Source organism: Ictidomys tridecemlineatus, chromosome 11 (assembly GCF_052094955.1).
Source record: "Ictidomys tridecemlineatus isolate mIctTri1 chromosome 11, mIctTri1.hap1, whole genome shotgun sequence".
NCBI lineage: Eukaryota > Metazoa > Chordata > Mammalia > Rodentia > Sciuridae > Ictidomys > Ictidomys tridecemlineatus.
The window spans coordinates 31,749,970-31,777,806 of NC_135487.1; the positions used below are offsets into that span (position 1 = coordinate 31,749,970).

General features: G+C 40.7%; 1 protein-coding gene across 4 annotated transcripts in view; it reads left to right on the forward strand.

Moving 5' to 3' along the window:
• The first annotated feature begins 7,771 nt into the window (after nt 1-7,771).
• The window catches only part of Kdm4a (lysine demethylase 4A), a 53,538-nt gene continuing 33,472 nt past the window's right edge, over nt 7,772-27,837 (forward strand). Inside the window, exons 1-11 of one of the 4 annotated variants that reach the window (XM_078026112.1) lie at nt 8,154-8,220; nt 9,409-9,478; nt 10,909-11,085; nt 14,690-14,865; nt 18,058-18,172; nt 19,974-20,167; nt 23,228-23,277; nt 23,902-24,005; nt 24,529-24,666; nt 25,667-25,914; nt 26,696-26,895. In XM_078026112.1, the coding sequence (XP_077882238.1) occupies nt 10,948-11,085; nt 14,690-14,865; nt 18,058-18,172; nt 19,974-20,167; nt 23,228-23,277; nt 23,902-24,005; nt 24,529-24,666; nt 25,667-25,914; nt 26,696-26,895 (1,363 nt within the window). In that variant the 5' untranslated portion in view covers nt 8,154-8,220; nt 9,409-9,478; nt 10,909-10,947. Of the gene's footprint in view, nt 7,924-8,110; nt 8,221-9,408; nt 9,479-10,908; nt 11,086-12,237; nt 12,349-14,689; nt 14,866-18,057; nt 18,173-19,973; nt 20,168-23,227; nt 23,278-23,901; nt 24,006-24,528; nt 24,667-25,666; nt 25,915-26,695; nt 26,896-27,837 lie in introns of those variants that run through there. The other 3 variants (XM_005317916.3, XM_013364673.4, XM_078026113.1) reach the window with 3 other exon arrangements.

Here is a 27,837-nt window from a genome sequence, read left to right on the forward strand (position 1 = left end):
TTACAGAAATTGAACTGGCTGCTGAAGACTCCTCCCCATTGAACCAGGCTGTATCAGTGTATCAGTGAGTTCCTGGGGCTTATTATCACGACTTCCTTTCTGGCAGTTGGAGCCTTCCAAAGCACCTGGGAAGATGTTTACTTCTAGCAGCTAGTGCCACAGTGAGGGTTGGGTGTGACTGACTCCTGAGGGGAAGGTCAAAAGGCATCATTACAATGCAAGCATGTCCTTCCTGTTGCTATTCAGTTCATCCAGTTTATCCTTCACCCTTTTTTTTTTTTTTTTTTTTTGGTAGGAGGGATTGAACACAGAGATGCTTAACCACTGGGCCACCTCCCCATCCCTTTTTTATATTTTTTGAGACAAGGTCTCGCTAAATTGCTTAAGGCCTCGCTAAGTTGCTGAGGCTGGCTTTGAACTCTCAATCCTCCTGTCTCAGCCTCCCAAGTGGCTGGGATCACAGGCATATGACACCATGCCCGGCTTCATTCTTCACTCTTTTATTCAACATATATCCTCAGGTCTACTACTCATTCCAAGTTTTCTGATATCCTTTCACCTTGACTTTCTCAATTATAAAATGGGGACAGCAATAATGTCAACTGCAGAAGTTCATTAAGTGGTTGAAACTAAGTAATGCTGATTCATTCAGGTATTAGAGTTGGGACGCTAAGGATAGTGGTGGACACAACCCCTGCACTCAGGAAGCCAACGTGCTAATTGGGAGACTTGAACCACAGAATGATAAAGCAAAAACACATTGGTGATCAGGGAGGACTTCAATGAGGAAGCAACCTTACAGCAAGTCCCTGAAGGAGCTGAGGCAGCAAGCCAGTCAGACAGGGGAGAACAGAGAACTGGAGGAGAGAGCTGTGGGAGGAAATACTCAGGGGTGGGAGTAGATAGGGGGATCTTCTGTAGGCTGTTAAAAGGACTTGGCTTCTCTCCAAAATGAGCTGGGAAGTCTTTTGATGGTTTGAAGAAGAGGAGTAACATGATCTGGCTTCTAATATTAAAGAATCACTCTGCTGTGTTGAGGAGACTGCAGAGGGCAAAGGCAGAAGCAGACAATTAGGAGACTGTGGCAATTATCCTATTCAGGCTACAGATGGCTGGGACCAGGGTGGAGGCATGGAGGTGGAGGTAAATGCTGAGTTCTGGATAAACTTTGGAGGCAGATTAGAAATATGACCATATTAAGTCAAAGTACAAAAGCACAATTCATAAAATAAATTGACAAATTGAATTTCATCAATTCATAAATTAAAAACTCTCAAGCTTCAAAAGACACTATAAAGAAAGTAAAAAGATAAACCACAGAACAAAAATATTTATAAAGCGTATATCTAGTAAAGCACTTGTACCCAGAATTATATAAAGAACTCTTAAAACTGAATAATAATAATTCAAACAACCCAATTAAAGACTGGACAAAAGATTTGAATAGACATTTCCCCAAAGAGGATATATGAATGGCTAATAAGAACATAAAAGATGCTCAACATCATTAATCATTAGGGAAAGGCAAATTAAGAACACAATGAGATACTACTTCACACCCACTAGAATGGTTATAATCAGAAAGATAGACAATAACAAATGTTGGCAAGTTTGTGGAGAAATGGAAATACTCATATATTAATGGGAATGTAAAATTGTATGGTCACTTTAGAAAACAGTTTGGTAGTTCTTTTTTTGTTTGTTTTATTTTTTTGGTACCAGGTATTGAACTCAGGGGTACTGGACCAATGAGCCACATCCCCAACCCTATTTTGTATTTTATTTAGAGACAGGGTCTCACTGAGTTGCTTAGCACCTGGCTTTTGCTGAGGCTGGCTTTGAACTCTTGATCCTCCTGTCTCAGCCTCCTGAGCCGCTGGGATTACAAACATGCGCCACTGTGCCTGACAGTTTTTTAAAAAGATAAACATAAATTTACTATACAACCAAGCAATTATTCCACTCTAAGTTATCTATCCAAGAAAAAGGCAAACATGGGTTCACTTGTACATAAATGTTCATACAGCTCTGTTCATAATAGCCAAAAGGTAGAAATAACCCAAACGTCAATCAATACCATAATGGGACATTATTCAACAATAAAAAGGAAGGAAATACTTACGCATGCTACAACATGAATGAATCTTAAAAAAAAATTATGCTTAGTGAAAGAAGTCAGACACAAAAGACCACATATTGTATGGCTCTATTTACATGAAATATATCCAGAAAAGGCAAATCTACGCAAAAAAGTAAAATAATGGTTGCCTTGGGTTTGGGTAGAAATGGAGGTTGCTGGTAACTAAGCCCAAGTGATTTTAACTAGCAAAAGGTGGTGTGTCTTATTGATGTGACGGAAGTGTTCCAAAACTGTATTGGAACTGGGTGCAGTAGCTCATCCCTATAATCTCAGTGACCTAGGACACTATGGCAGGAGATGACCTAGGATACTAAGTCTAAAGAATGGAAAGTTTGAGGACAGGGGCTGGGGATGTGGCTCAAGCGGTAGCGTGCTTGCCTGGCATGCGTGCGGCCCGGGTTCGATCCTCAGCACCACATACAAACAAAGATGTTGTGTCCGCCAAATACTAAAAAATAAATATCAAATTCTATCTCTCTCCCTCTCTCTCACTCTTTCTTTAAAAAAAAAAAACACCATAAACTTCCCTCTCTTTCTTTAAAAAAAAAAAAAAAGAAAGAAAGTTTGAGGACAGCATGGGCAACTTAGCAAGACCCTGTCTCAAATTAAAAAATGAAAAGGGCTGGGCACAGTGGCACACCCCTGTAATCCCAACATCTTGGGAGGCTGAGGCAGGAGGATCCTAAGTTTAAAGCCAGCCTCAGCAAAAGCGAGGCACTAAGAAACTCAGTAAGATCCTGGTCTGGGAATGTGGCTCAGTGGTCGAGTGTCCCTGAGTTCAATCCCTAGTACCCTACCCCCTCAAAAAAAAAAAAAAAAAGAAAAAAGAAAAGGGCTGAGGATGTATGTAACTCAGCGCATCAGGCCCTGAGTTCAATCCCAGTACTGGGGGGAAAATGTCAATGAGAACATACATAACTGTAAATAATTTCTGTGTATATAAAGCATTTAGTACAGCATTTGGAATATAAAAACAACTCAATACTTGCAGTTAACTTTTGTTTGTTTGTTCTTGATTCTGGGGATTAAACACAGGGGATCTTTACCACTGAGTAATATCCCTAGCATCCCCTCTCATTTTTTGTTTTGGCATGAGGGATTGAACCCAGGGGCACTTAACTACTGAGGCACATCCTCTGCCTTTTTTTTTTTTTTTGTATTTTATTTAAAGACAAGGTCTCACTGAATTTCTTAGTTGCTGAGGCTGGCTTTGAACTTTCTATCCTCCTGCCTCAGCTTCCTAAGCCAAATGCGCCATGGTGCCCCTTTTCATTTTTTATTTTGAGACAAGGTCTTGCTGAGTTTCTGAGGTCTAGCTAAATTGTTAAGGCAGGCCTTGAATTTGTGATCCTCCTGCTTCAGCATCCTGAGTTGGAGTTGCTGGGATTACCAGTGTGGTGTGAGCCACCATATCCAGCTATAGTTAATTTTTTTTTAATATTTCTTTTTTAGTTGTAGTTGGACACAATACCTTTATTTTATTTATTTACATGTGGTGCTGAGGATAGAACCGAAGGCCTCTAATGTGCTAGGTGAACTCTCTATCGCTGAGCCACACCCCTAACCCTATAGTTAACTTTTAAAAAATCTGTTTTTTAATTAATTTTGTATTTGTGTGTGTGCTGGGGATTGAACCCAGGACCCTGAACATTCTAATGCTAAGCATGTACTCTTATCACTGAGATACATACACCTCTAGCCCAAATATTTATATATATATATATATATATATATATATATATATATATATATAGAGAGAGAGAGAGAGAGAGAGAGAGAGAGAGAGAGAGAGAGAGTGTGTGTGTGTGTGTGTGAGTGTGGATGGACACAATTCCTTTATTTTACTGATTTATTTTTATGTTGTCTGAGGATTGAACTCAGTGCCTCATGCGTGCGAGGCAGGCACTCTACCACTAAGCTACACCCCAGACGAAATTTTTTTTTTTTTTTTGAGATGGGTTATTGCTGTGTTATCTAGGCTGGCCTAGAACTCCTAGGCTCAAGTGATTTTCCTGTCTCAGTCTCCTGAGTAGCTAGAATTATGTGTGCATAACCTTGCCAAGGTTCAAGTAAACTCCTTCCGTTTTTTCACTCCTGGTTCTGGGGATTGAGTACAGGGACTTTTTAACCACTGAGCTATATCCCCAGCCCTTTTTATTTTTTATTTTGAGACAGGGCTTCACTAAGTTGCCAAACTGTCCTCAAATTTTCACTCTTCTTGCCTCAGCCTCCAAAGAACCTATAGCTTTTTTTTAATATATTTTTTTAGTTGTAGATGGACACAATATATTTATTTTATTTATTTATTTTTATGTGGTGTTGAGGATCGAACCCAGCAACCCAGTGCCTCATACATGTCAGGCTAGTGCTCCACCACTGAGCCCCAGCCCCAGCCGGCACCTGTAATTTTGATGACTTTGTAGCACTAAACCAAGACTCATCCCTCTCTAGATCTCTTATTGCTTAGAAAAATAACTTTGTATTTGTTTAAACCATGGTTGCTAGGGTTTTCTATGTCTGGCAATAAAACGCAATGCTAAATGATACTACCAATGAATAAGACCAAAGTAATTTTTTTTTTTTTTGGTAGTGGTACTGGGGATTGAACTCAAGGGCATTCTATAACTCTGTAATTACACCTGGCTCTTTTTATTTTGAGACAAGTGTTGCTAAATCACTCAGGTTGGCTTCAAATTTTTGATCCTCCTGCCTCTTCCTCCACTTGCTGCATAGTTGTGATTATAGGCACAAAGTGGTATTCTTGAGAGGTTTTTGCCTAGTAGAGGAAGGAGGACATGTAAATGATCTGTGTATTTCTTTCTTTCTTTTTTTTTTTTTTTAAGAGAGAGTGAGAAAGGGAGAGAGAGAGAGAATTTTAATATTCATTTTTCAGTTATCGGCGGACAAAACATCTTTGTTTTGTATGTGGTGCTGGGGATCGAACCCGGGCTGCACACATGCCAGGTGAACATGCTACCACTTGAGCCACATCCCCAGCCCCAAGCAGAATCTTTTTTTTTTTTTTTTTGGGGGTGGTGGTGGGAGGTTCCAGGGGTTGAATTCAGGGGCACTCAACCACTGAGCCACATCCTTAGCCCTATTTTGTATTTTATTTAGAGACAGGGTCTCTCCGAGTTGCTTAGTGCCTCACTTTTGCTGAGGCTGGCTTTGAATTTGCGATCCTCCTAAATCAGCCTCCCAAGACACTGGGATTACAGGCATGCGCCACCGCGCCCGGCTTTCTGTGTATTTCTAAAACACTTGCTTTTTGGATATCTGCACAGGGTGAGGTGACTTTATCATGGAGTCCCTAGTTGCCTACTGGTTTCTGACAGAGGCAATTAATTGGGTAGATGGCTATCTGGCCTGGATAAGAAACCTAAGACGTAGAACTTATTTGTGGGAAAAGATTTTAGTTCTTTATTGAGCAGGTGGATTTTAGATATCTGTGAGACATTCAGAGAAGGGTCTAGAGATAGCATGGATTTGAGTTCAGGGGAGAGGACTGGGTTGGGGTATAGAATGTAGTGTACACATGTGAGCAAAGCCTAAAAATGAGTATACTGATCTCTTGTTTTAGGCTTTGTGCTAAATTCTTTGTATAATGACCATCATCATTCACCACTGGAGCTAACAGTTGTCGAGCATGTACTACCTGCCAATTAGACTTTTAACTTCTTCACCTTATTTTCTCATTCATTTCTTTGGGGAGGGGGTATGGGGAATTGAACCCAGGATTAGGATTGCTCCATCACTGAGCTACATTCCCAATCCTTTATTTTGCAGGGGTGGGGGATGGATACTGAAGATTTAACCATTGAGCAATCTACCACTGAACTACATCTCCAGCCCTTTTTATTTTTTTAAGACAGGGTCTCACAAAGTTACTTAGGGCCTCCCTAAATTGCTGACGCTGGCGTTAAATCTTTCAAAATAAATAAATAAATAAAAAGGTCTGAGAATGTAGCTCAGTGGTACAGTGTGCTGGGTTAAATCCAGGAAGGAAGGAAGGAAGGAAGGGAGGGAGGGAGGAGGAAAGAAGGAAGGAAGGGAGAAACAAAGGAAGAAAGGAAGGAAGGAAAAAGGAAGGAAGGAAGAAAGGAAGAGAATGAAAGAAAGAGAGAGAGAGGGCTGGGGTTGTGGATCAGATGTAGAGTGCTCTCCTAGCATGCATAAGCCACTGGGTTCGATCCTCAGCAGCACATAAAAATAAAATAGAGGTATTGTGTCCACCTACAACTAAAAAATAAATGTTGAAAGAAAGAAAGAATTATTGGTTGTCTACTAATGATCATTTGTTCAATAATCATTTATACTTTTTTTTTTTTTTTTGCAGGGAAGAGGCAATGGGGATTGAACTCAGGGGCACTAGAGCACTGAGCCACATCTCCAGGCTCCTTTTTGTATTCTATTTAGAAACAGGGTCTCACCGAGTTGCTTAGCGCCTCACCATTGCTCAGGCTGGCTTTGAACTCGGGATCCTCCTGCCTTAGCTTTCTGGGCTGCTGGGATTACAGGCATGTGCCACACCAGCTCCTTTTATTTATTTATTTATTTGCTATTTTTAAACATTTGCTTGTGTTGTTTGGAAGTATGTGCATACTCTAACTCCATACCATTCTCTGTAGAATTTCCTTTTGTCTGACATTCATTCACTCTCATCTTCACAACCATCTGCAAAGTAGTATTTTTTCTTTTGTCTATTTTACTGATATGAAAACCCAGGTTCAAAGGAGAGTCTGGTTTTGAAAAACTCCATAGAGCTTTTCCCAGTGCACCAAAAATTACTCATTCATTGGTAATTTTGTACATTTTTTATACCTCTGTTGGGGGTATTTTTCTTTCATATTTAGCCTATAAGGATATCATGTAATACCTTCTTCCCCATCACCCTTGACAATCTGGTAACTCCTTAAGGCGACTCTATCCCTCAGGAATTGCTTCTATTGACTTCTAGGAACCCCCTCGCCCTCCAAAAGTGCTTCTAATGATTCCCAGAATCCCCTCTCCACCCCCGGAGCTGCTTCTAATGATCCCCAAATCACCACTCATGGAGGAAATCCTTTTTAATGACCCGGAGGATACCTTCCCTCAGGATCTGTCCTAATGACCCCCAGGACTTCTTCTCCTTCAGGACCGGTCTTGACTCTCCTGTTAGCAAGGGGGTTCGAGGGACATAGGGCTTTGTTTTTAAAACCAAGACAGTCCGGATAAGCCAGGACAAATTGGTCACCTTCTCAGGACTTCTTGACTTTGCAAGCTGTCCCTAAAAGCTCCCTCACCTTTTCACCGTAGGTTGAGGGGCTGCTCACCCCAAGAAAACTTTGACCCACTGTTGCATTAGAAACATCCTATAATACCCTTGTCGCCTTACCCACCTTCCCCATTTCTGGGTACTCGCCTCTTTCAACCCTGATTAGTTATGGGGGGGACCTAAAGCCGCCTGTGATTGGCCAGCTCAACAATTCAGCTGAGATGCTCAGTGGCCGCGGTCCCGAGTGGCATGGCGTTTCCTCCTGGCAACAGCCGGAGTCAGCGCTCATAGGCTGAGCAGCTTAATATTCCCGGACTCTGAGGAGCCTACAGCGTGTGCTCATTGGTTGTTTGAAGACTTGTGGCCCCCCCCCCTCGGATTGGTTGACTCTGTGGGTGCTGTGCGGCTGCGCAGAAGCCGACTTTTGAGGAGGCGGAGCTTCGTCTTTCGTCCGCTGGCAAAGCGGTAGGATTGGCTAGTGGCGACAGCAGAAAACGAGCCTGAGCCCTGTCGGGGCTTTGGGCTTCAGGTGAGAACCATGAGGTTTTGGATTCCTTTAGTTTTGTTGCTGCTGTTGCCGTGACCGTGATCTCTAGTGGGGGAGGGGCAGTAGGGTGGTTCTTTCTGTGGCGCGTGATGGGCACGTTTTTAGGCCAATAGGAGAGGGAGCTTCTAAAATCAGTCCTGAGATTGGCTCTTTCTAATCTCTTGTGGCCAATAGATATCGGGAGAGGGGGGCGGACCCACTGGCCCTTATTTTCTTCTTCCTGCCGCCCGGCCTCACTAACCTAGGCGGCGGGGCCGGGAGGGGCCGTACCTTTAAGCGGTGAGGTTCGGGGACTTTGCGAACGGGGGTTGTCTTTGGAGGGATACCTACGGGAGGGGGTACGAGGAGAGGGTGCGGAAGTTCCAAGTTGTTAGCAACCGCAGCCTTCATGGAGTGGTTAAGTACCAGGCCTAGTGCTTAGCGTTTCGCTTGCATCATCTGAGTTAATCATAGTAACCCTGCAGGGCAGGGCGTTGGGATCCCCATTTTACAGGTGGAGAAACTGAGAACAAGTCAGTCAACTCACACAGCCAAGGTCACTCAGCTAATGGCAGAGATCGGATCTGTGATCATAGTTTTGACTCTGGAGCCAGTGTTCTTGAATCACCAGGCTTTGTTGCTGGATGCGAGGTGTCAGGGACCCGGAGTTTTCCCTAGGGAATAGACTGGGAAAAGGAATCCCTCGGATTAAAGAAAGGGGATGAACAATTGAGGTGTAGATAAGATTCAGTTATTTAACAGTTACTAAGTGCCCACTCTGTGCAGTGCATTGTTCTGCCTTCCAGACACACAAAGATGAACGGGGCCCGAGGCAGGAGCCGCAATCCTTTATTCACATGCTTATTTGCTTTTGTATGATTTTCAAAAGTAGAAAAATTGTGGTATTTTAATATATACATATACGTGTGTATTTGTATGTATATGTATGTGTGTGTATATATATATATATATATATGAGAGATTGTGTGTATGTGTGTATATATATTTTATTTATATAAGTAAAATAAATAAAGAAAGGAAGGCCCCCAAATTTATTTGAATTAAGCCTAAGGTTCCTCCACACTTGGATCCACATTTGCCAGTGACAGTCCAGATGGAAATTATGATGTAGGCAGCACAAAGTAATGGAAAGTGCACTGGGAATGGACTGTGGGTGAATTTCCTGGTATGTGAAAACAGGGATAACAGAACGCCTGCCATGCAGAGTTTATAGGAAATTCATGAAAAGTGCCTGGCCAGAAATGTCTTATTGGGTGGAATGGAAGGAAGCCTTTCAGTTGAAGATAGTAGGGTTCATCTTCTCTCCCACCTTAAAAGTTTTATTCCATGCTCTCCTCTCAATCTGTTGCTAGCTTGCTGGTAGGTTGGAGGCAGTTTCTTCCTATGTAGTTGAACTGCCATTCCTTTATTTATTTATTTTAAAGAGAGGGGGAGAGAGAGAGAATTTTTTTAATATTTATTTTTTAGTTCTTGGTGGACATAACATCTTTGTTGGTATGTGGTGCTGAGGATCGAACCTGGGCCGCACGCGTGCCAGGTGAGTGGTGCGCGTGCCAGGCGAGTGCGCTACTGCTTGAGCCACATCCCCAGCCCCTGCCATTCCTTTAGACCCCCGATTGGAGGGCAGAACTATGGGGTCTTGTAAGGAGGTTCAATTTTACTTCTAAATCGGCTCCTTTTGGCTGGTTTGTTTTGTCCCTTTTCAGTTGAGGTTTATTGTGTTACTGAGCAGTGGGGATATAACCACTGAGCTGAACTCCTCATCTAGAAACAAAATATGTATTTTGCTTTTTCCAGTTATGAAGTTTGCTCTGTATTGTTAGTTTATTGCCTGCTTAAATGTTGTCCTTTGAGTTTTGTGTGTATAGCAATTGAACTTGTCTCTAGCTTGACTTCATTATGTATTGCTGAAACTGCATTTTGATTTAGATATGAGACCAACTTTACTATAATATTTAAAAATTATAAATGATGCTACTAATACTGTTTACCCCTTAATCTTTGTAATCTTATAGCCAAGTTCACTTTTAGGAATCTAGGATCCTGTTCTAAAGCTGTGCCCTATAAAAGATCCAATAGGTGGCTTTTTAAAATCAGATTGTAGGTGTGGTGGCACACTCCTGTAATCCAAGTTACTCAGGAGACTGAGGCAGGAGAATCTAGGTTTAAGGCTAATCTGGACAATTTGGCAGTTTTATCTCAAAAAAAAAAAAAAAAAAAAAAGGAAGTCAAAATAAAGGCTGGTGGTGCTAGGGTTGTGGCTCAGCCATAGAGCAATTGCCTAGTTTGTTAGAGGACCATATGAAAAAGAAAGGTATTATGTCCAACTGCAACAACAACAACAACAAAAATAAAGACTGGGGATGTAGCTCAGTGATAGAGTGCTTGTGTACTATATGCAAGGCCCTGTGTTCAATCCCTAGTATTGCAGGAAAAAATCAGATTGTATTATGTTTTACTATCTTGAGAAAACATTAGTAAGGTATGAATAAGGGAGTAACTTGAAAACCAACACCCCCCCCAAAAAAAAAATGTGGGCAGGTCAATTGAATTATGTTGTTAGGTTGGACCAAGAACCAAATAATTTCCCTTTTAGTTGTAACAATGTGTCTATTTAAGTGAGATTTGAATATATGCAGTTTTGATACATCAGGTTCTTTTAACTTTTTTCTTTTGTGGTTCTGGGGATTGAACCCAGGGCCTTGTGCATGTGAGGTAAGCACTGTACCAACCAAGCTATATCCATAGCCCCCTTTAGCCCGAGACCCCCTCCCCCCCAGATTCTTTTTAAACAAAAGCTTTCTATTTGTTCAAGTTCATTTAAATAATTCCTACCTAGTGGCAGTTTCCAGGTGTGTGGTCTTAATGATCTTTCAGAATTTCTGCATTATCAGTATTTTCAGTACTGTCATTCTGAGCATTTAATTTTTACATTTTGAATAATTTTATGCCTTTAATGTACTTCAGATTCCTGACTGACCAAAGTGACTTCAAAAAGGAGGGAAAATGGCTTCTGAATCTGAAACCCCTAATCCAAGTGCTCGGATAATGACCTTTTATCCAACCATGGAAGAATTCCGGAACTTCAGTCGATACATTGCCTACATTGAATCCCAAGGAGCTCATCGTGCTGGATTAGCTAAGGTAAGGAGTAAGATTGTTCAGTGTACCTTTTTTTTTTTTTTTTAATTTTTTAATATTTATTTTTTCTTAGTTCTCGGCAGACACAACATCTTTGTTGGTATGTGGTGCTGAGGATCGAACCCGGGCCGCACGCATGCCAGGCGAGCGCGCTAGAGCCACATCCCCAGCCCTCAGTGTACCTTTTGTGACATGGTAGCAGTAAAAGTTTTCCTAAACGAAGGCCAGGACTGGATCTTACTGAAAATCGGTCGGGGCAGTGACTTCTGTTTAAGCTGTTTCATTTGCAAGTTAATTTCTGTTGTTAACATTTGAAACACCTTTGTTAGGGGGAGGAATTGCTTGGAATCTTCACAAAGGGCAGGTAAAGAGCCAGCATCTGGGGCTGGGGATGTGGCTCAAGCCGCCTGGGTTGGATCCTCAGCACCACATACAAACAAAGATGTTGTGTCCACCGAAAACTAAAGAATAAATATTTAAAAAAAATTCTCTCTCTCTCTCTCTCACTTTCTAAAAAAAAAAAAAAATCTAGAGCTATAGATCAAACACCTAAAACTAAGCTGGGCGTGGTAGTACATATGTGTAATCCCAGCAACTAGGGAGGCAGAGGCTGGAGGATTGCCAAATTCAAGGCCAGCCTTCGTAACTTAGTAAAGACCCTGCCTCAAAATAAAAAAAATAAAAAGAGCTGGGGATGTAGCTCAGTGGTAGAGTACCCCTGCAGTCAATCTCCAGTATTATAGGAGGAAAACAAACAAAACAACTCTCCCCAAAACCATAGAACACTTAGAAGAAAACACAGGGGGAAAACTTCATGACGTTGGATTTAGCAAAAATGACTTCTTGAATATGACATCAAAAGCACAGTCAAAAAAGAAAAAATAAATTGAACGACATCAAAATTAAAAATTTCTGTGTATCAAGCAATACAATCAACAGTGAAAAGGCAGTCTGTGGCATAGGAGAAAATCTTTGTAAATTAAATCTGAGAAAAGGGTAAATATTCAAGAATCTAGAAATAACTCCTAGAATTAAAAAAAAAAAAAAAAAAAGCCAGCGTCTGCTGACCTGGCTTCTCTGCTTCTGTGCTCAAAATGGAGCTGGGTGCTTTAGTGGTTTTTAATGTATGACTGTTTATGCTACATTTAATTTCAGTTTCATCCAGAACTCTGATAGTAATTTGGACTTTCATCCAGAGGAGAGAATGTACTTGGCCAGCCAACATGAGTATTCTGATTCTGGTCTTTGCAATTTGAAATTTTTCTGGTTTGTATTTTTCCTTCTGTGAATTGAATCAGTTATTCTTCCCCAGTCAAATCAGCCTTTTATAAATTTGTCAAAATCAAATTTCTAAGTCTGTGAAGATTATATTTCTGGAAGGATCTTCAAGAAACTGAGAGTGACTCAGTCTCAGGTAGAAACTTTTAGGCTGTTTGAATTTCCAATTATACATATATGTTACTTTTTCAATATGAAAAAAAGAAAGCAAGGACATTGATTAGAAAGCAGAGGACCAGTCTTAGACCTGCTGCCTCCATAGAGGCTCAAGATAGCTCCATCTTTACTCTTACATGCAGACATGGCTGCTGCTGGGTTTGAATAACGGATAGGAGCCACATGACCTGCAGTACAGCTTTCCAGCATATTAACTTTTTTGGTTATACTTTCTTAGATTTCAAAAAATTACCCCCAAATGCTTGTTATTACAAGTTAAGTAATTAAAAAATACATAAAGAAAAGGTTAATCTCATCTGTCTTCTACAGGACCATCTCCTTAAAGCGATTAGTGTTTTTAGTTCCTTCCACATCTTTATCTGCTTACACAAATAAACTCACATACAGTATTGCATTTTTTGTTTTTAAAAGAGAATGGGCAGGGCGAGGTGGCACATGCGGGGCCTGCAATCTCAACAGCTCAGGAGGCTGAGGCAGGAAAATCTCAAGTTCAAAGCCAGCCTCAGCAATGGTGAGGCACTAAGCAACTGAGTGCCCCTGAGTTCAATCCCCAGTTCCCCTCTCAAAAAAAGACCAAAAAAAAAAAAAAATGGGATCATGCCTTACATATTTCTCTGTTGGTTCATTTTTTTTTTAATATTTATTTTTTAGTTTTAGGTGGACACAATATCTTTATTTTATTTTTATGTGGTGTTGAGGATCAAACCCAGTGCCTAGCGCATGCCAGGCGAGTGCGCTACCACTTGAGCCACATCCCCAGCCCCTCATTTTTTTTTCTTTTTATATTTATTTTTTATTATTTGGCAGGCACAACATCCTTGTTTGTATGCGGTGCTGAGGATCGAACCCGGACCGCACACATGCCAGGCGAGCGCACTACCGCTTGAGCCACATCCCCAGCCCCCCTCATTTTTTTTTTAATATTTATTTTTTAGTTGTAGTTGGACACAATACCTTCCTTCCTTCCTTCCTTCCTTCCTTCCTTCCTTCCTTCCTTCCTTTCTTTCTTTCTGGTACTGAAGATTGAACCCAGGGCTTTGCATGTGCTAGGTGAGTGCTCTACTGCTGAGTCACAATCCCAGTCCCTCTTTTTTGTTTTTTAACAACATATTCCTCACTTATGGATGAGACTTATTTGTCTTTTTTTCTCATTTTTTAAAAAATATTTTTATTTTTTAGTTATAGGTGGATATAGTGTCTTTATTTTGCTTTACTTGGTGCTGGGAATCGAACCCAGTGCCTGGCACATACTAGGTGTGTGCTCTATCTCTGAGCCACGACCCCAGCCCCTCATCTTAATTTATTACTTTTTGGAATAGATAATTCATGGGTGAAAAAAAATGCTAGCAGATAATGTAAATTCCATGCTTTTATGTATATCTTCCTGTGTTGTTGTATGCATATTATGGCATACATATATACATGTGTTTGCTTGTTTTGTCCCTTCTTACGTAAAACATAACATGCCATACAGTGTTCCATACCTTAGTTTCTAATTTAACTATTCAAGATTAGCTTGTTTTTTTTTTTTTTGTTTTGGGGTGGTACTGGAGATTGAACCTCTGAAGTATTCCCAGCACTCCCCACCTGCTTTAAAAAATTTTCTCCCTTAAATAGCTGGGACTGTAGGCATGTACCACAGTGTCTGGCTTCAAGATTGAAAATTTAAGAATGTAAGTTTTCTGGGCCTGAGAATGAAGCTCATTGATGAAGTGCTTGCCTAACATGTGTGAGGCCCTAGGTTTGGGCCCAGAACTGCCAAAAAAGAAAAAAAAAAAAAAGACTTTAGGCTTCGTAAATAGACTGCAATCTGGTGTGCAAGAGAAGGAAACTATATGAGCATAGAGTTACCCAAATCAAGTAAAAATAATTTTTTTAAGAGCCCTGAGCTGTTAGATTGAGAAAGGACCAATTTTTCAACCCGATAAGACACCTAGTCTGAGAATAAGAGTCATTGCAACTAGGCAGCTAGTTGATGGCAGAGCTGGGTCAGGGTTAGCATGACAGTGTGTCTTCCTATGTTTGGGTTACTGTCAGTAATTCAGAATCACTTTCTAGTGAAATTGACTGTTTGTGTAGCAGACTAAACACCTGCCAAACTCTTGACTTTTCAGTTTCTTATCTGTCTCCTTTTTTCTTATGTTTCCTGTAGGTTGTTCCTCCAAAAGAGTGGAAGCCACGAGCATCCTATGATGACATTGATGATCTGGTCATCCCTGCACCTATCCAGCAACTGGTAACAGGGCAGTCTGGTCTCTTTACTCAGTACAACATACAGAAGAAAGCCATGACTGTTCGAGAGTTCCGCAAGATTGCCAATAGTGATAAGTGAGTAGAAACACTTCCTCTGTTTTAACATCTAAAACCTATTGTCTCATCCTTATAGTTGTCTCCAAGACTGCTACTGTCATATTGAGGAATAGCTTCCTCAGTTCTAGCTTCTCTATCCCTTTTTTTGCAGTTTCTGTGGAAGCATTTCTTGCTTTGTAGTCTAAATCTTTCTACATTCTTGCCTAAGGTGGTCCCATTCCCATTGTTTTCCCATTTGAAGTAGAGTAATTTTTTTGGAGGGGGGGTGCTACCAGGGATTGAGCCATATCCCCAGCCCCATTTTGTATTTTATTTAGAGACAGGGTCTCACTGAGTTGTTTGGCATCTCACCTTTGCTGAGGCTGACTTTGAACTCACAATTCTCCTGGCTCGGCCTCCTGAGCTGGAATTACAGGCATGGCTACCATGCCCAGCTGAAGTAGAATAATTTAAAGATTAAATTTATTTTTTGTGATGCTGAGGATGAAACCCAGTCCTTGCACATGCCAGGCAAGAGCTCTGCTACTGAGCTATAACCCCTACCCTGTTGCAAAAGAAAATTGGAGGTGATTTGAAAGGTTTTTTTTTTTTTTTTTTGAGAGGTATATTGATGCCACCTGTTATCAAAAAGTGGCTTTAGTCATTTCAGTTCATTGTGGTATCTTCTGTCTTTAGATATGGGCAGGCTCTTCACTACCTGTTAGCTGCTATCTGATTTCTGTTTTGACAGTAACAGAATGTGAATAAATAATTACTAACCTTATTTTCTGTCATGTAACTTTCTTCATCTGCTCATTCTTGTCTGAAAACGTGTTTGTTTAGTCCTATTGTTTTTAGTTGCTTTTCTCTCTGTTTTTAACATTTAGCTGTCATCTTGTGTCATAATCACAGAAAGTATACTTTGTGTTTCCCTCAATTGGCTGTGACTATTTCTTAATCCTTCTTCTGGTATCTTCTCACTTTGCTCTCCAACCTTGCATTTCCACAAGAGATTCCTTTTCCTTCCTCTTGCTTTATTTCCTGAGCCTTTCTGATTTACTCATGTCTTAATTTCAGCTTGAGTGACAAATGCCTTTGCTGAGATTAAGCCCAGAGCTAAGTTTTTGTTTTATAGTCCTCACTTCTGGAGGCAGCCTTTAATGTTTTTTTTAAATCTCCTCTTTCTCTCATAGCAGGTCTTGCTCTTTCTATTTCTATACTTTGCTTTCTTTTCATTTGGCTTGTCAATACCTTTTTTTTTTTTTTGGTACTGGGGATTGAACCCAGGGCCTCCTGCATGCAAGGCAAGCACTCTACTGGCTTGTGGATTCTAATTGAGGTCTTAACAGTTTTATTGACAAAGCTTAAAACATCTACATTGCCAGCCAGCCCGTTGGCCAATGAGAGAACTTATGTAAAAGCTTATTGAAGAAGTGTGATAAGCTTTGCAGATGCAAATCTGTGTCATAGTTGATCCTGATTTTAACTGTGTTTGTGGGACCAAACTTAGCCGCTTTCTGTTTCTTATGCAGGGTTCTACCAGTGTCTTTAATGTCCTATGTCTTCTTGTCAATATATGCTAGGCTTTTTTCTTTCAATATACTTCTTTTCCTTTGCTTTTTTTTCCTTCAGTACTAGGGATTGAATCTAGAATTTCTTTACCGTTGAACTACATCCTCAGCCCTTTATATTTTTATTTAGAGATATGGTCTTGATAAATTACCCAGGCGAGTTTGGAACATGTAATCCTCCTGCCTAAAGTTCTTCCGTTGCTGAGATTACAAACATAGATCACTGTGTTCAGCATTTCTTTTCCTTATAAACAACTCTGTTTCTACTCTGCAGTGCTGGGAATTGAACTCGGGGCCTCACTAGCCAAGTGCTCTATTAGCATGCTAGACTGCCAGCCCCTACCCTTATATATGACAAGAAGATTTTTTTTTTTTTTTTTTAGAGAGAGTGAGAGAGGGGAGAGAGAGAGAGAGAGAAAATTTTTATATTTATATTTTAGTTCTCGGCAGACACAACATCTCTTGTTGGTATGTGGTGCTGAGGATCGAACCCGGGCCGCACGCATGCCAGGCGAGCACGCTACCGCTTGAGCCACATCCCCAGCCCTGACAAGAAGATTTTTAAAAAATATATTTTTAGTTGTAGATGGACACAATACCTTTATTTTATTTATTTTTATGTGGTGCTGAGGATCAAAGGCAGTGTGTTACACATGGTAGGCAAGTACTTTACCATTGAGCCACAACCCCAGCCTTATGAGACAAGATTTTTACCCCTAATTTCTATTTTTATGTCCAGCCAGCTTTAAGAAAACATCTTATGTGAAAACCTAAATTTATAAAAACAGATCATTAGAAGGCAAAGGAGTTGTTAAACACATGAATTTTCTAAAATGTATTATTCATTAGGTTAACATTGAAATAAAAGGCAGTAAAGTAAGATTTATTTTCACTCATTCCTTTTATCCCCCATAAAATTTCATTTTGAGCTTCAGGTCTAATCTTTATACAATTATAAAATCTTACTAATATTTTTTCCATTTTAGTACATTACTTTTCCCACTTTTTTATGTTTGTAAGGCTAGTGTATTATTCTTTTTAAATTGCCACTTAATAACTTTTTCATTATTATTATTATTATTTTTTTTACAGTACTGGAAATTGAATCCAGGGCCTCGTGCATGCTAAGCAAGTGCTCTGTCACTGAGCTATATCCCCAGTCCTTTCTATTTTTAATTTTGTGACCAGATCTTGCTAGGTTGCTTATAACCTCCCTCAGTTGCTGAGGCTGGCCTCAAACTTGAGAGCCTCTTGCCTCAGCCTCCCAAGCTGCTGAGATTAATGGGTGTGTGTTCTGTGGTTCTTTATAGTTTTTAAGTCCTTTTTCCCTCACTGGCTAAGCTACTCCTGAATCAAGCAGGGTGTAGTTTAAGTAGCCTCTCTTCAGTGGAAGTTATTATGTTGTAAAAGAAGATGGATTCATGTCACTGCTTTAGTGACCTTCTTTTCCCAGTTTCCTTGGGCCCAGTTCATGGAAGGGATATTGAGGGGAGTTACTGTACATTATAACCTTGAATGCCAAGATTGTGTCTTGTTCATTTGAAATGTCTTGCTGTTCTGGAAATAGGGAATTCAGGGAATTGTGTCTTACACTGTTCATAATGCCTAATAAATTTAGTGACAGTAAGTGGCTAACAGTTTTTTTTTTAAACTTTGGAAGGTACTGTACCCCACGCTATAGTGAGTTTGAAGAGCTTGAGCGGAAATACTGGAAAAATCTCACATTCAACCCTCCAATTTATGGCGCAGATGTGAATGGTACTCTCTATGAAAAGGTGAGGCTCCTTGGAAGCCCTTTGTGCAGAATATTTGAAATTTTGTAACATAATACCTTTTTTTTTTCCTGCCCAGCACTTAGTAGGTTTCTAAAAGTGAGTTGGTGAATGGGTGGAAGAACAAATGAATGATGTACCACCAACTGATATGCTGAGTTCCCTTAGTTGTTAGCATTTTTTGCATGTGACTGAACTTTATTTCTCCCACTCTGCATGTGAATTAGATGATGTGGTGTTCTTTTCAAGGGCTGTTAGCATAGTCTGTGGGTGGTAGATGATGAGTTCTTGAAAGGGTGGGATGGTTCAGAGAAAATGAAATGATGGGGGAGGAGCTGTGTGGTTTCTGCAGAAAGAAGATCACTGACTAATGAAAGGGGTATATATTTAAGAAGAGAAACCTATTTAGATTTTAAAAACCCTTAAACAGTATTCTGTCAAATATTTAAACTAGTTGCATTGGTGAGTAAGTTTTTGTTTTTTTTTTTTTGCATGAAGAACTGCTTTGATGCCAGGCACCTTGGTGCTTGTCTGTAGATCCCAATTTCAAACAAGAATTGCTTTGATATGCTATTGAACTTGCCTATTATTGCTTAAATTTTAATATTGTGGGGTGATGGGGAGTCAAGCCTGTAGGCATGAATGGTGGATTGATGCCTACAGATTTTGGGAAGTACAAAAGCAGGGCACAAAAATTGGGAACTTGGTTTTAGGAGGGGGGGCTTCTGGCTGAGTACAACTCGGGGAAAGGACAATGTAGACATTTTATGAAGACTCTGCCCAGTGGAAATTGAAGCTAAAAGAAGCATGAGTTACTATAGTTAATTCCCATTTTTCTTTGTTTTTCCAATTTGTCCTAAGTTTCTTTATCTTTTGTTAAAACTCTTCTTCCTGGGATTTAGATCAGGTAACTGTCACCTCCTTAAACATCTTTCCTATATTATATTGCTTAAATCCCTTTGGATGCATGATGGTGTCAGTTCCAGTAGTAACTGTGAAAGTGAAGGGGGCTGGGATTGTGGCTTAGCGGTAGAGTACTCGCCTTGCATGTGCGAGATCCTGGTTTTGAACCTCAGCACCACATAAAAATAAGTAAAATAAAGGTATTGTGTCCAACTACAACTAAAAAGTATATATTAAAAAAAAAAAGTGAGGAATTCAGTTTTGTTTTTTTTTTTGGTACTGGGGATTGAACCCACAAGCACTTAATGACTGAGCCACACCCCCAGCCCTCTTTGTTTATTTATTTATTTATTTTTTAATATTTATTTTATTTTTTTAGTTTTTGGCAGACACAACATCTTTGTTGGTATGTGGTGCTGAGGATCGAACCCAGGCCGCACGCTTGCCAGGCGAGCGTGCTACCGCTTGAGCCACATCCCCAGCTCCCTCTTTTTATTTATTTATTTATTTTTTATTTTGAGATGAGGTCTCAATAAGTTCTCCGGACCTAGCTAAGTTACTGAGGTTAGCTTTGAACTTGCGGTCCTCCTGCCTCAGCCTCCCAATCTGCTGGAATTACAAGTGTGTACCACTACACCCGGACACGGTCCTTTTTATTTTTTATTTCAAGATACAGTCTAAGTTGCCCAGGCTGGCCTCCATTTATAATCCTCCTATCTCAGTCTCCCAAGTCACTAGAATTACATATATACACCCCTGTGACTGGCCTGTGGTTTTGACATTATTTTATGTGTTGATTAGAGATGATAGGCTCTCCTGAAGCCTTCTCTGTGGTTTGTAGATTCATAACTTCATTTTATATTCAAGTATAATTTACTGTGGACTGTCATTTCTTTGAAAGCATGTTGATGAGTGGAACATTGGCCGGCTGAAGACCATTCTGGATTTGGTTGAAAAGGAGAGTGGGATCACCATTGAGGGTGTGAACACCCCATACCTGTACTTTGGCATGTGGAAGACTTCCTTTGCCTGGCATACAGAAGACATGGACCTGTACAGCATCAATTACCTGCACTTCGGAGAGCCAAAGTCCTGGTAAAGTCAGCCATAGTTGGTACAGGTTTTCTCACCTTTAATGTACACTGGAAGCCTCTGGAGCAGGTTGAAATGTGGATTCTGGTGCTGCAGGCTTGGGGTGGAGATGACATTCTACATTGAGACACATTTTGAGGTGATCAGATACTGTTGGAGCCAGACTATCTATTGAGAAATGAATCTTTAGGGAACACATGACTCAACACCATCTTAGGAAAGCATAGTTTAGTCTGTTACTGAAAGTCATGGAACTGTTCCAGGCAGTCCCACTCTTTATAACTTCTGAATGGGCCTGTTACATTTCTTTGTTTTTGTTTGTTTATTTTTTGTGGTACTGGGCATTGAACCCAGGGGTGTTCTACCACTGAGCTATACCACTGAGATATATTGCTAGACTTTTTTAAATTTGGAGACAAGGTTTTGCTGTGTTGTCCAAGCTGAACTCAAACTTGAGATCCTCCTGCTTCAGCCTCCTGAGTAGCTGAGATTATAGGGTACCTCTGTGCCTGACCTTCTGAGAGACAGACTTCAAAACTGGAATTATTTGGTTGACTGGGGATGTTGTCCAGTGGCATAGCATTTGCCTGGCAAGTACTAAGCTCTCAGCTCAATCCCTGGTGCTCCCCCCATCCCCCACCCACTGTGTACTGTCCCACTGCCTTTCTTCTAGATGGCTAGGATTAGAAAATATGCAAAAATCTGTAAATGTTGACTCTAAAATTTCCTGACATTGGATTATCATTCTTTGATTTATCAAGAGATTTTATAGTTATTGATACATTGGCTAGATCATTTGAAGTGGGAGCTCTAGAGAATTCTGTGTGAGGTTGCCTGATGGCTCCTAAAGTCAAAGTCCTTTTGGTGATATTTTCTTAACTTTTCTCCTCTGTTTTGATTCATAAGGAGGCTATTTTATTTGGGAGGGCACATTTTTGTTGTTTATGTGGAATAATTTACTTAATTTTCCTCTTTTTTTTTGTTTTGATAGTGGGAATCAAACCCAGGGCCTTGTGCATACATAAGTGCTCTCCCACTTAGCTATATCCCCAGCCCTTTCTATTTTATTTTGAGTTAGAGTTTCACTGAGTTGCTCAGGCTGGCCTTGAATTCCTGGGCTCAAGTGATTCTCTGTATTCTGTTTCTCCAGTACTAGAACCACTGTGCACACTGCTGCTTTAGAGTAGATTATAATAAGGTTACTGTGAGTTTCAGAATATGTTTAACAGTTGTGCAAAAGTTTTAAATAGTCTCAGATGTTCTCTTTTTTTTTTTAATTTTTAATATTTATTTTTTAGTTTTCAGTGAACACAACATCTTTGTTTGTATGTGGTGCTGAGGATTGAACCTGGGCCACACGCATGCCAGGCGAACGCGCTACCGCTTGAGCCACATCCCCAGCCTACTTTTTTTTTTTAAATGGAGAACAGTTACTGTGATATCTAGACACCCTACCAGGTGGAGGAGTAATTAATTTTTGGGTAATCAGTATAGCTTTTATGCAGATGAAGGGAAAATGGAATCATCAGCAGATCCCAGACCAAATTTCTAGGTTTCTAATCCATCTCTACCCTGCTTCCCATTTTTTCTCTAACCTCTTCTAATTAGGCCTTTTAAACTCTCTTGGGAGCATTTTAAAAAACACTTGAGATTATGTAATGCCATCTTTTTTTTTTTTTTAATATTTATTTTTTTTTAGTTCTTGGCAGACACAGCATCTTTGTTGGTATGTGGTGCTGAGGATCGAACCCGGGTCGCACGCATGCCAGGCGAGCACGCTACCGCTTGAGCCACATCTCCAGCCCTGTAATGCCATCTTTTTTCCTCTTTTAAAAAATTTTATTACATGAATAACATAACTTTTTGTACCATAAATCCTAGTTCATGGTGCATATTCAATAGATTTTTTATTTTTTAAATATCTATCTTTTTTTTGTAGCTGGACATAATACCTTTATTTTATTTATTTATATGTGGTGCTGAGGATCGAACCCAGGGCCTTACATGTGTTAGGCGAGCACTTTACTGCTGAGCTACAACCCCATCTCCAGTAGATGTTTTATTAAGTGGGTGAATATAGAAGAAATAAATTCAGTCACATTCCTGTGTAGGCTGTGCATTCTTCTGCTCCAGGAGTCAAATACTTAGCTTCTCCAGATTTTTGTAGTGCTTAGCAACTTTAAAAAGTGTTTTTTGTGGGGGCTGGGGATGTGGCTCAAGCGGTAGCACGCTCGCCTGGCATGTGTGTGGCCGGGTTCGATCCTCAGCACCGCATACAAAGATGTTGTGTCTGACGAAAACTAAAAAATAAATATTAAAAATTCTCTCTCTCTCTCTTAAAAAAAAAAAAAAAAGTGTTTTTTTTTTTTGTTTTTTTTTTTTTGGTGGTTGGTACTAGGGATTAGACTCAGGGATGCTCTATCACTAAGCTATATCCTCAGCCCTTTTTATTTTTATCTTGAGACAGGGTCTCACTAAGTTGCCCAGTCTGGCCTCCAACTTGCAATCCTGCCTCAGTCTCCTGAGTCACTGGGATTACAGGTGTGTGCCATTGCACCTGGTTTGTATTGTTAATTTCATTTTTAAGTTATTTATTTTTTGGGTACTTGGGATTGAACCCAGGGACCCTTTACCACTGAACCCTTTTAATATCCAAGCTCTTTTGATTTTTATTTTGAGACAGGGTTTCACTAAGTTGCTAAATGTCTCTCTAAATAGCTGAGGCTGGCTTTGAACTTGTGATCCTCCTGCTTCAGTATCCTAAATTGCTAGGATTGTAGGTGTGAGCCACCACTCCCAGCTTGTATTATTAGTTTTAGTCAATAAATAATTGTACACTTTTTTATGGGCTACAGTGTGCTGCTATTCCAGTCCATGTATGCAATGTGTTAAAGTCAGATCAGTGAACTGGCATATTCATCACCTCAAACATTTGTCATTTTTTTGTGCTAGGAAACTTCAGCATTCTCTCTACTAGCTTCAGTGTGTTTTTCTAGTGGGACAAGCCCTTTGGCTCCTGTTCCTGTCCTTTGCTCCGTGTCTGATGCTCTCATATGTTTGCAGGTACTCTGTTCCACCTGAGCATGGAAAACGATTGGAGCGCCTCGCCAAAGGTATTGTCTCCTCCCTTCTGTGAGCTGTGTCTAGCTCTCAAATGTTCATTTTCTATGATAAGATCTTGTGTGGCCTTTCAGAGATTTACAGGGAGGGAATGGGCTCAACTGTATCCAAAAAGGTAACCTTTAGTCCTTCCTTTGATGGTCTTTGTCTCAGTTCCTCCAAGCACTGGTTTCTATAACCAGGAAAGTATACAAATCATTTTGATTCTGGTTCTTCTGCCAAAACCCAAACTGTTAAAGTAAAAATCAAGTTATTTCGTAGTTTGATCTTTATGTGGATTAGATTTGTACCTCTAGAGAATCTTATTTCAAGAAAGCCAGGGTAGATTATGCTTTTGACAAAAGAGTGCAGTCTCAATCTTTCAGTATTGGAGAAAGTTCTGAAAAGTTTCAAAGTGCTGTTAAGAACAGAGGCAGCTTGGGAGTTGTCAGTCACCCAAACAAGTTTGATTACCCATGTAATACTCTATCTGGAGAGGTGCACTGTAGAATCTTAGGAGTCTGCCTAGAGATAGAAAGATTTCGTTCAGATGAGATTTACAGGTATGAAGTGACTCCAGGATTATACAGCTAGTGTGGAGTATGGAATAAACTCAGACCCCTTGTGCGTTTAAACAGGTTTTTTCCCAGGAAGCGCTCAAAGCTGTGAGGCTTTTCTCCGCCATAAGATGACCCTGATTTCCCCATTAATGCTGAAGAAATATGGCATTCCCTTTGACAAGGTGAGCTGACATTACATACGGAAATCCTTAGGCTTACATAGAGATAGCCCTTTTTGGTCTTTGTTTCATAGAATTTTATTATAGTTTGTCACCATCACTTTGATTTAGGGTGGGAGTTTGATCCCAAATGGGGGACTAGTGGGCTATGGGAGAAGCAGGTCACCTACACAGCACTGAACTTGGAGGAAGTGTTAATTATTGTCATGTTATGCATCTAGTATCTTAAGGCTTTTCATTTTATACAAGACAGAAGACCCCAGTAGTATATGACTTATCTGTGGTTGCTCAGCTAATTGGTGGCTGAACCAGAGCCCAGGAGTCCCATTTTATAGTCTCTGCCATGTGTGCCAGCTGCTTTAAGTCTTCTCTCTCTTTTTTTTTAATATTCATTTTTTAGTTTGAGGTGGACACAATATCTTTTTTTTTATGTGCTGTTGAGGATCGAACTCAGCACCCTGTGCATGACAGGCGAGCGCGCTACCGCTTGAGTAATATCCCCAGCCCTAAGTCTTTTCTTCTTTAGGTGACTCAGGAAGCTGGAGAGTTCATGATCACTTTCCCTTATGGTTACCATGCCGGCTTTAATCATGGCTTCAACTGTGCAGAGTCTACCAATTTTGCTACCCGGCGTTGGATTGAGTATGGCAAACAGGCTGTGCTGGTGAGCCCTCTTGATGTCTATTATACTGACTAAAAATATCTGTTTGAGTAAATTGTTGTTAGTGTCAGAATATGTCTTTCTTTCTTTTTTTTTTTATATTTTAAATAATTTTTTAAGTTGTCGATGGACTTTATTCATTTATTTATATGTGGTGCTGAGGATTGAACCCAGTGCCTTACATATTTGAGGTAAGTGCTCTACCACTGAGCCACAACCCTAGACCCAGAATATTTCTTTAAAGTGCTGAAATTCAGAAAGACTGGCTGGAAATGTGTAAAAATGACAGCTTTTTGTGTTCATAAAGAATTTTTAAAAATATATTTAGCTTTGGGAAGTAAAAAGTGAGATTTTGCACTTAAGTCCATTTAGAATTAAAACTATACCCCACATTATCAATATTTCTTGCTGTGACCATTCTGAGATTTCTCTTTTGAAAAAGTCTTAGACATTTACTTTTTTTTTTTTTTTTTTAAAGAGAGAGAATCTTAATATTTATTTTTTAGTTTTTGGCGGACACAACATCTTTGTTTGTATGTGGTGCTGGGGATCGAACCTGGGCCGCACGCATGCCAGGCGAGCGTGCTACCGCTTGAGCCACATCCCCAGCCCTAGGCATTTACTTTTGTTATAGGCAAGCAACAAGGTGTGCTGTGGCTCAGAGTGCTAGGCTTGTTTGTGTAGTCTTGATTTGGATAGATATCCAAAGGCATGTGGCTGTTGACCATCTCAGGACCTAGGTGCAGAGCCACGTCACTGCCCATCCTCTATGCATTCTCATTAGTGCCCAGGTAGACTCACTACTGTGCCAGCACTCTCTGATCTTTTTTTGCTTCCATCGTGTTTGAAGTTTCTGTAAGGGCAATGTGCCCTTGTCCTGCGAACTAGAACAGTTTGGTTTTAAAATGTCTCATGCTTTTTTTCACATGGAGGGAGGAGATGGGATGTGGAGGTGAGGCAGAAACAGATAAGGTGTGCTTCACCTGCTGGCTACTTGTGACAGTGCTCCTGCAGAAAGGATATGGTGAAGATCTCCATGGATGTGTTTGTGAGGAAGTTCCAGCCAGAAAGATACAAACTTTGGAAAGCTGGGAAGGACAGCACAATTATTGACCATACCGTGCCTACACCAGAAGCAGCAGAATTTCTCAAGGAGAGTGAACTTCCCCCAGGAGCTGGGAATGAGGAGGAATGCCCAGATGAGGACATGGAAGGAGCTGAAGATGGAGAGGAGGGAGACCTAAAGAGAAGGTAACTGGTAGCCATTTGGACCTGACTGTTGAGGATGGGATTCTGGGCAGCTCTCACAACCTATGGAAAGGCTATGACTAAGTGGGGTGTTTGAGCCACATCTGAGGGAATTTTCTTCTTAGTAAAGTTCCAAAACCCTCAGAGCTGGAGCATTCAGCACTTCCTTGTGGCTCTTACTCAGCAATGAAGATAATAAACCTATAGTTGGCTGGAGCAAGGGGTAGGGCTCCCTGTGCCAAAAGTTTTCCTATCAGAGTGTTTTCTGTTTTTCATTCTGTTTTATTTTTGTGATACTGGGGGCTGAACCCATGGGTGCTTTATCACTGAGCTGCATCCCCCAGAATGTTTGTTGAAAAGGAGAATGTGATGGTGGGATCAAGACTTTCTGGGGCAGTGGCAGTAGGAAGATAAGTTTGCTGGTGTTGTCAGGATCTGAGCCAGTGCTCTGAGAAGAGTTTTTCCCATTTCATGTGGGAAAGACCAGAGGGACATTTATGGGGTACTTAATAAAGGCTAGGCACTCTGCTGCGGTGCTCCATGTACCTTTTCTCAACCTTCACCCCAAATCTGTGAGGTGGGTTGGGTTACTTTCCAGATGATTGACTAAGTTCAGAGAGGTCAAGTCTTTCAGTTCAGATCACACAGACAAGAGGTGCCCCCGAGTTTTGAACAAAGTACTGACAGGCCCTGGGCATTTATTTTGGGTTGTATTTGCACAAGGTTGAATGTATTTGGTAAGTGATTTCATATGTGGACTCTAGAAGGTTTGTTCTCTTTACAGTCTGGCCAAGCACCGTATAGGGACAAAGAGGCACCGGGTTTGTCTTGAATTACCACAGGAAGTAAGTCAGAGTGAGCTCTTCCCCAAGGAGGAACTAAGTTCGGGACAGTATGAAATGACAGAATGTCAGGCCACCCTTGCTCCTGTGAGGCCCACCCACAGCTCTGTGCGGCAAGTTGAGGATAGCCTGCCTTTCCCAGGTGAGTAGAACATTGTGCATTTTTTGCAGCTCTTGTCCGTCCTGTATGCCGTGCATATTGAGTGCAGGATCAGAAATAAAAAAGGAGAAAGTGAAATCTGTGGGAAGACCTGTAGTTGGACTATGAGAAGTACTTTAGGGATATGCAGGGTAGAACAGGCATGGAGGGGAAAGGCCTGTTTCACACCTGGTGAGGAGTGAGGGAAACTGAAACATTTGATGAAGGTGACTGATGAAGTAAGATGGGCAGGTATGGCAAGGCACCCCAGAGATACTGGCAAGCCATGAACACAGGAAACAATGCCATGTCTTGGGAAGCTGGTAGGGTTTTCCTCTAAATAGACTATTAGGAGTGGTCTATTTAGAGGAAGACAGTTATGTGACCAGGAGAAGAGGCTGGAGAAGAGGGATGAGATGATGTAAGCGTGGACTGCCATTTTATTTTACCTTTTCATTTTTTATTTTTTGGTATTGGGGATTAAACCCAGGGGTGATCAACCACTGAGCCACGTACCTAGTCCTTCCTATTTTTTATTTTGTGACAGGGTCTCACTAAGTTGCTTAGGGCTTTGCTTAGTGACTGAGGCTCACCTTGAACTTGGAGTGCTCTTGCCTCAGCCTTGGAAGTAGCTGGGATTACAGGCATGTGCCACTATACCCTGCTCATTACTTTTATTTATTTAGTTTGTTTACAGTGCTGGGGATTGAACTCAGGGGTACTCTATCACTAAGCTGTGTACTTAGCTCTTTTATTTTATTTATTTATTTTTTAAAAATATTTATTTTTAGCTGTAGATGGACACAACACAATGTCTTTATTTTTTTATGTGGTGCTGAGGATCGAACCCGGGTCCTGCCTGTGCTCCGCGAGCACTCTCCTGCTGAGCCACCATCCCAGCCCTATTTTTGTTCTTTTATTTTTATTTTTTGGTGGTGCTAGGGA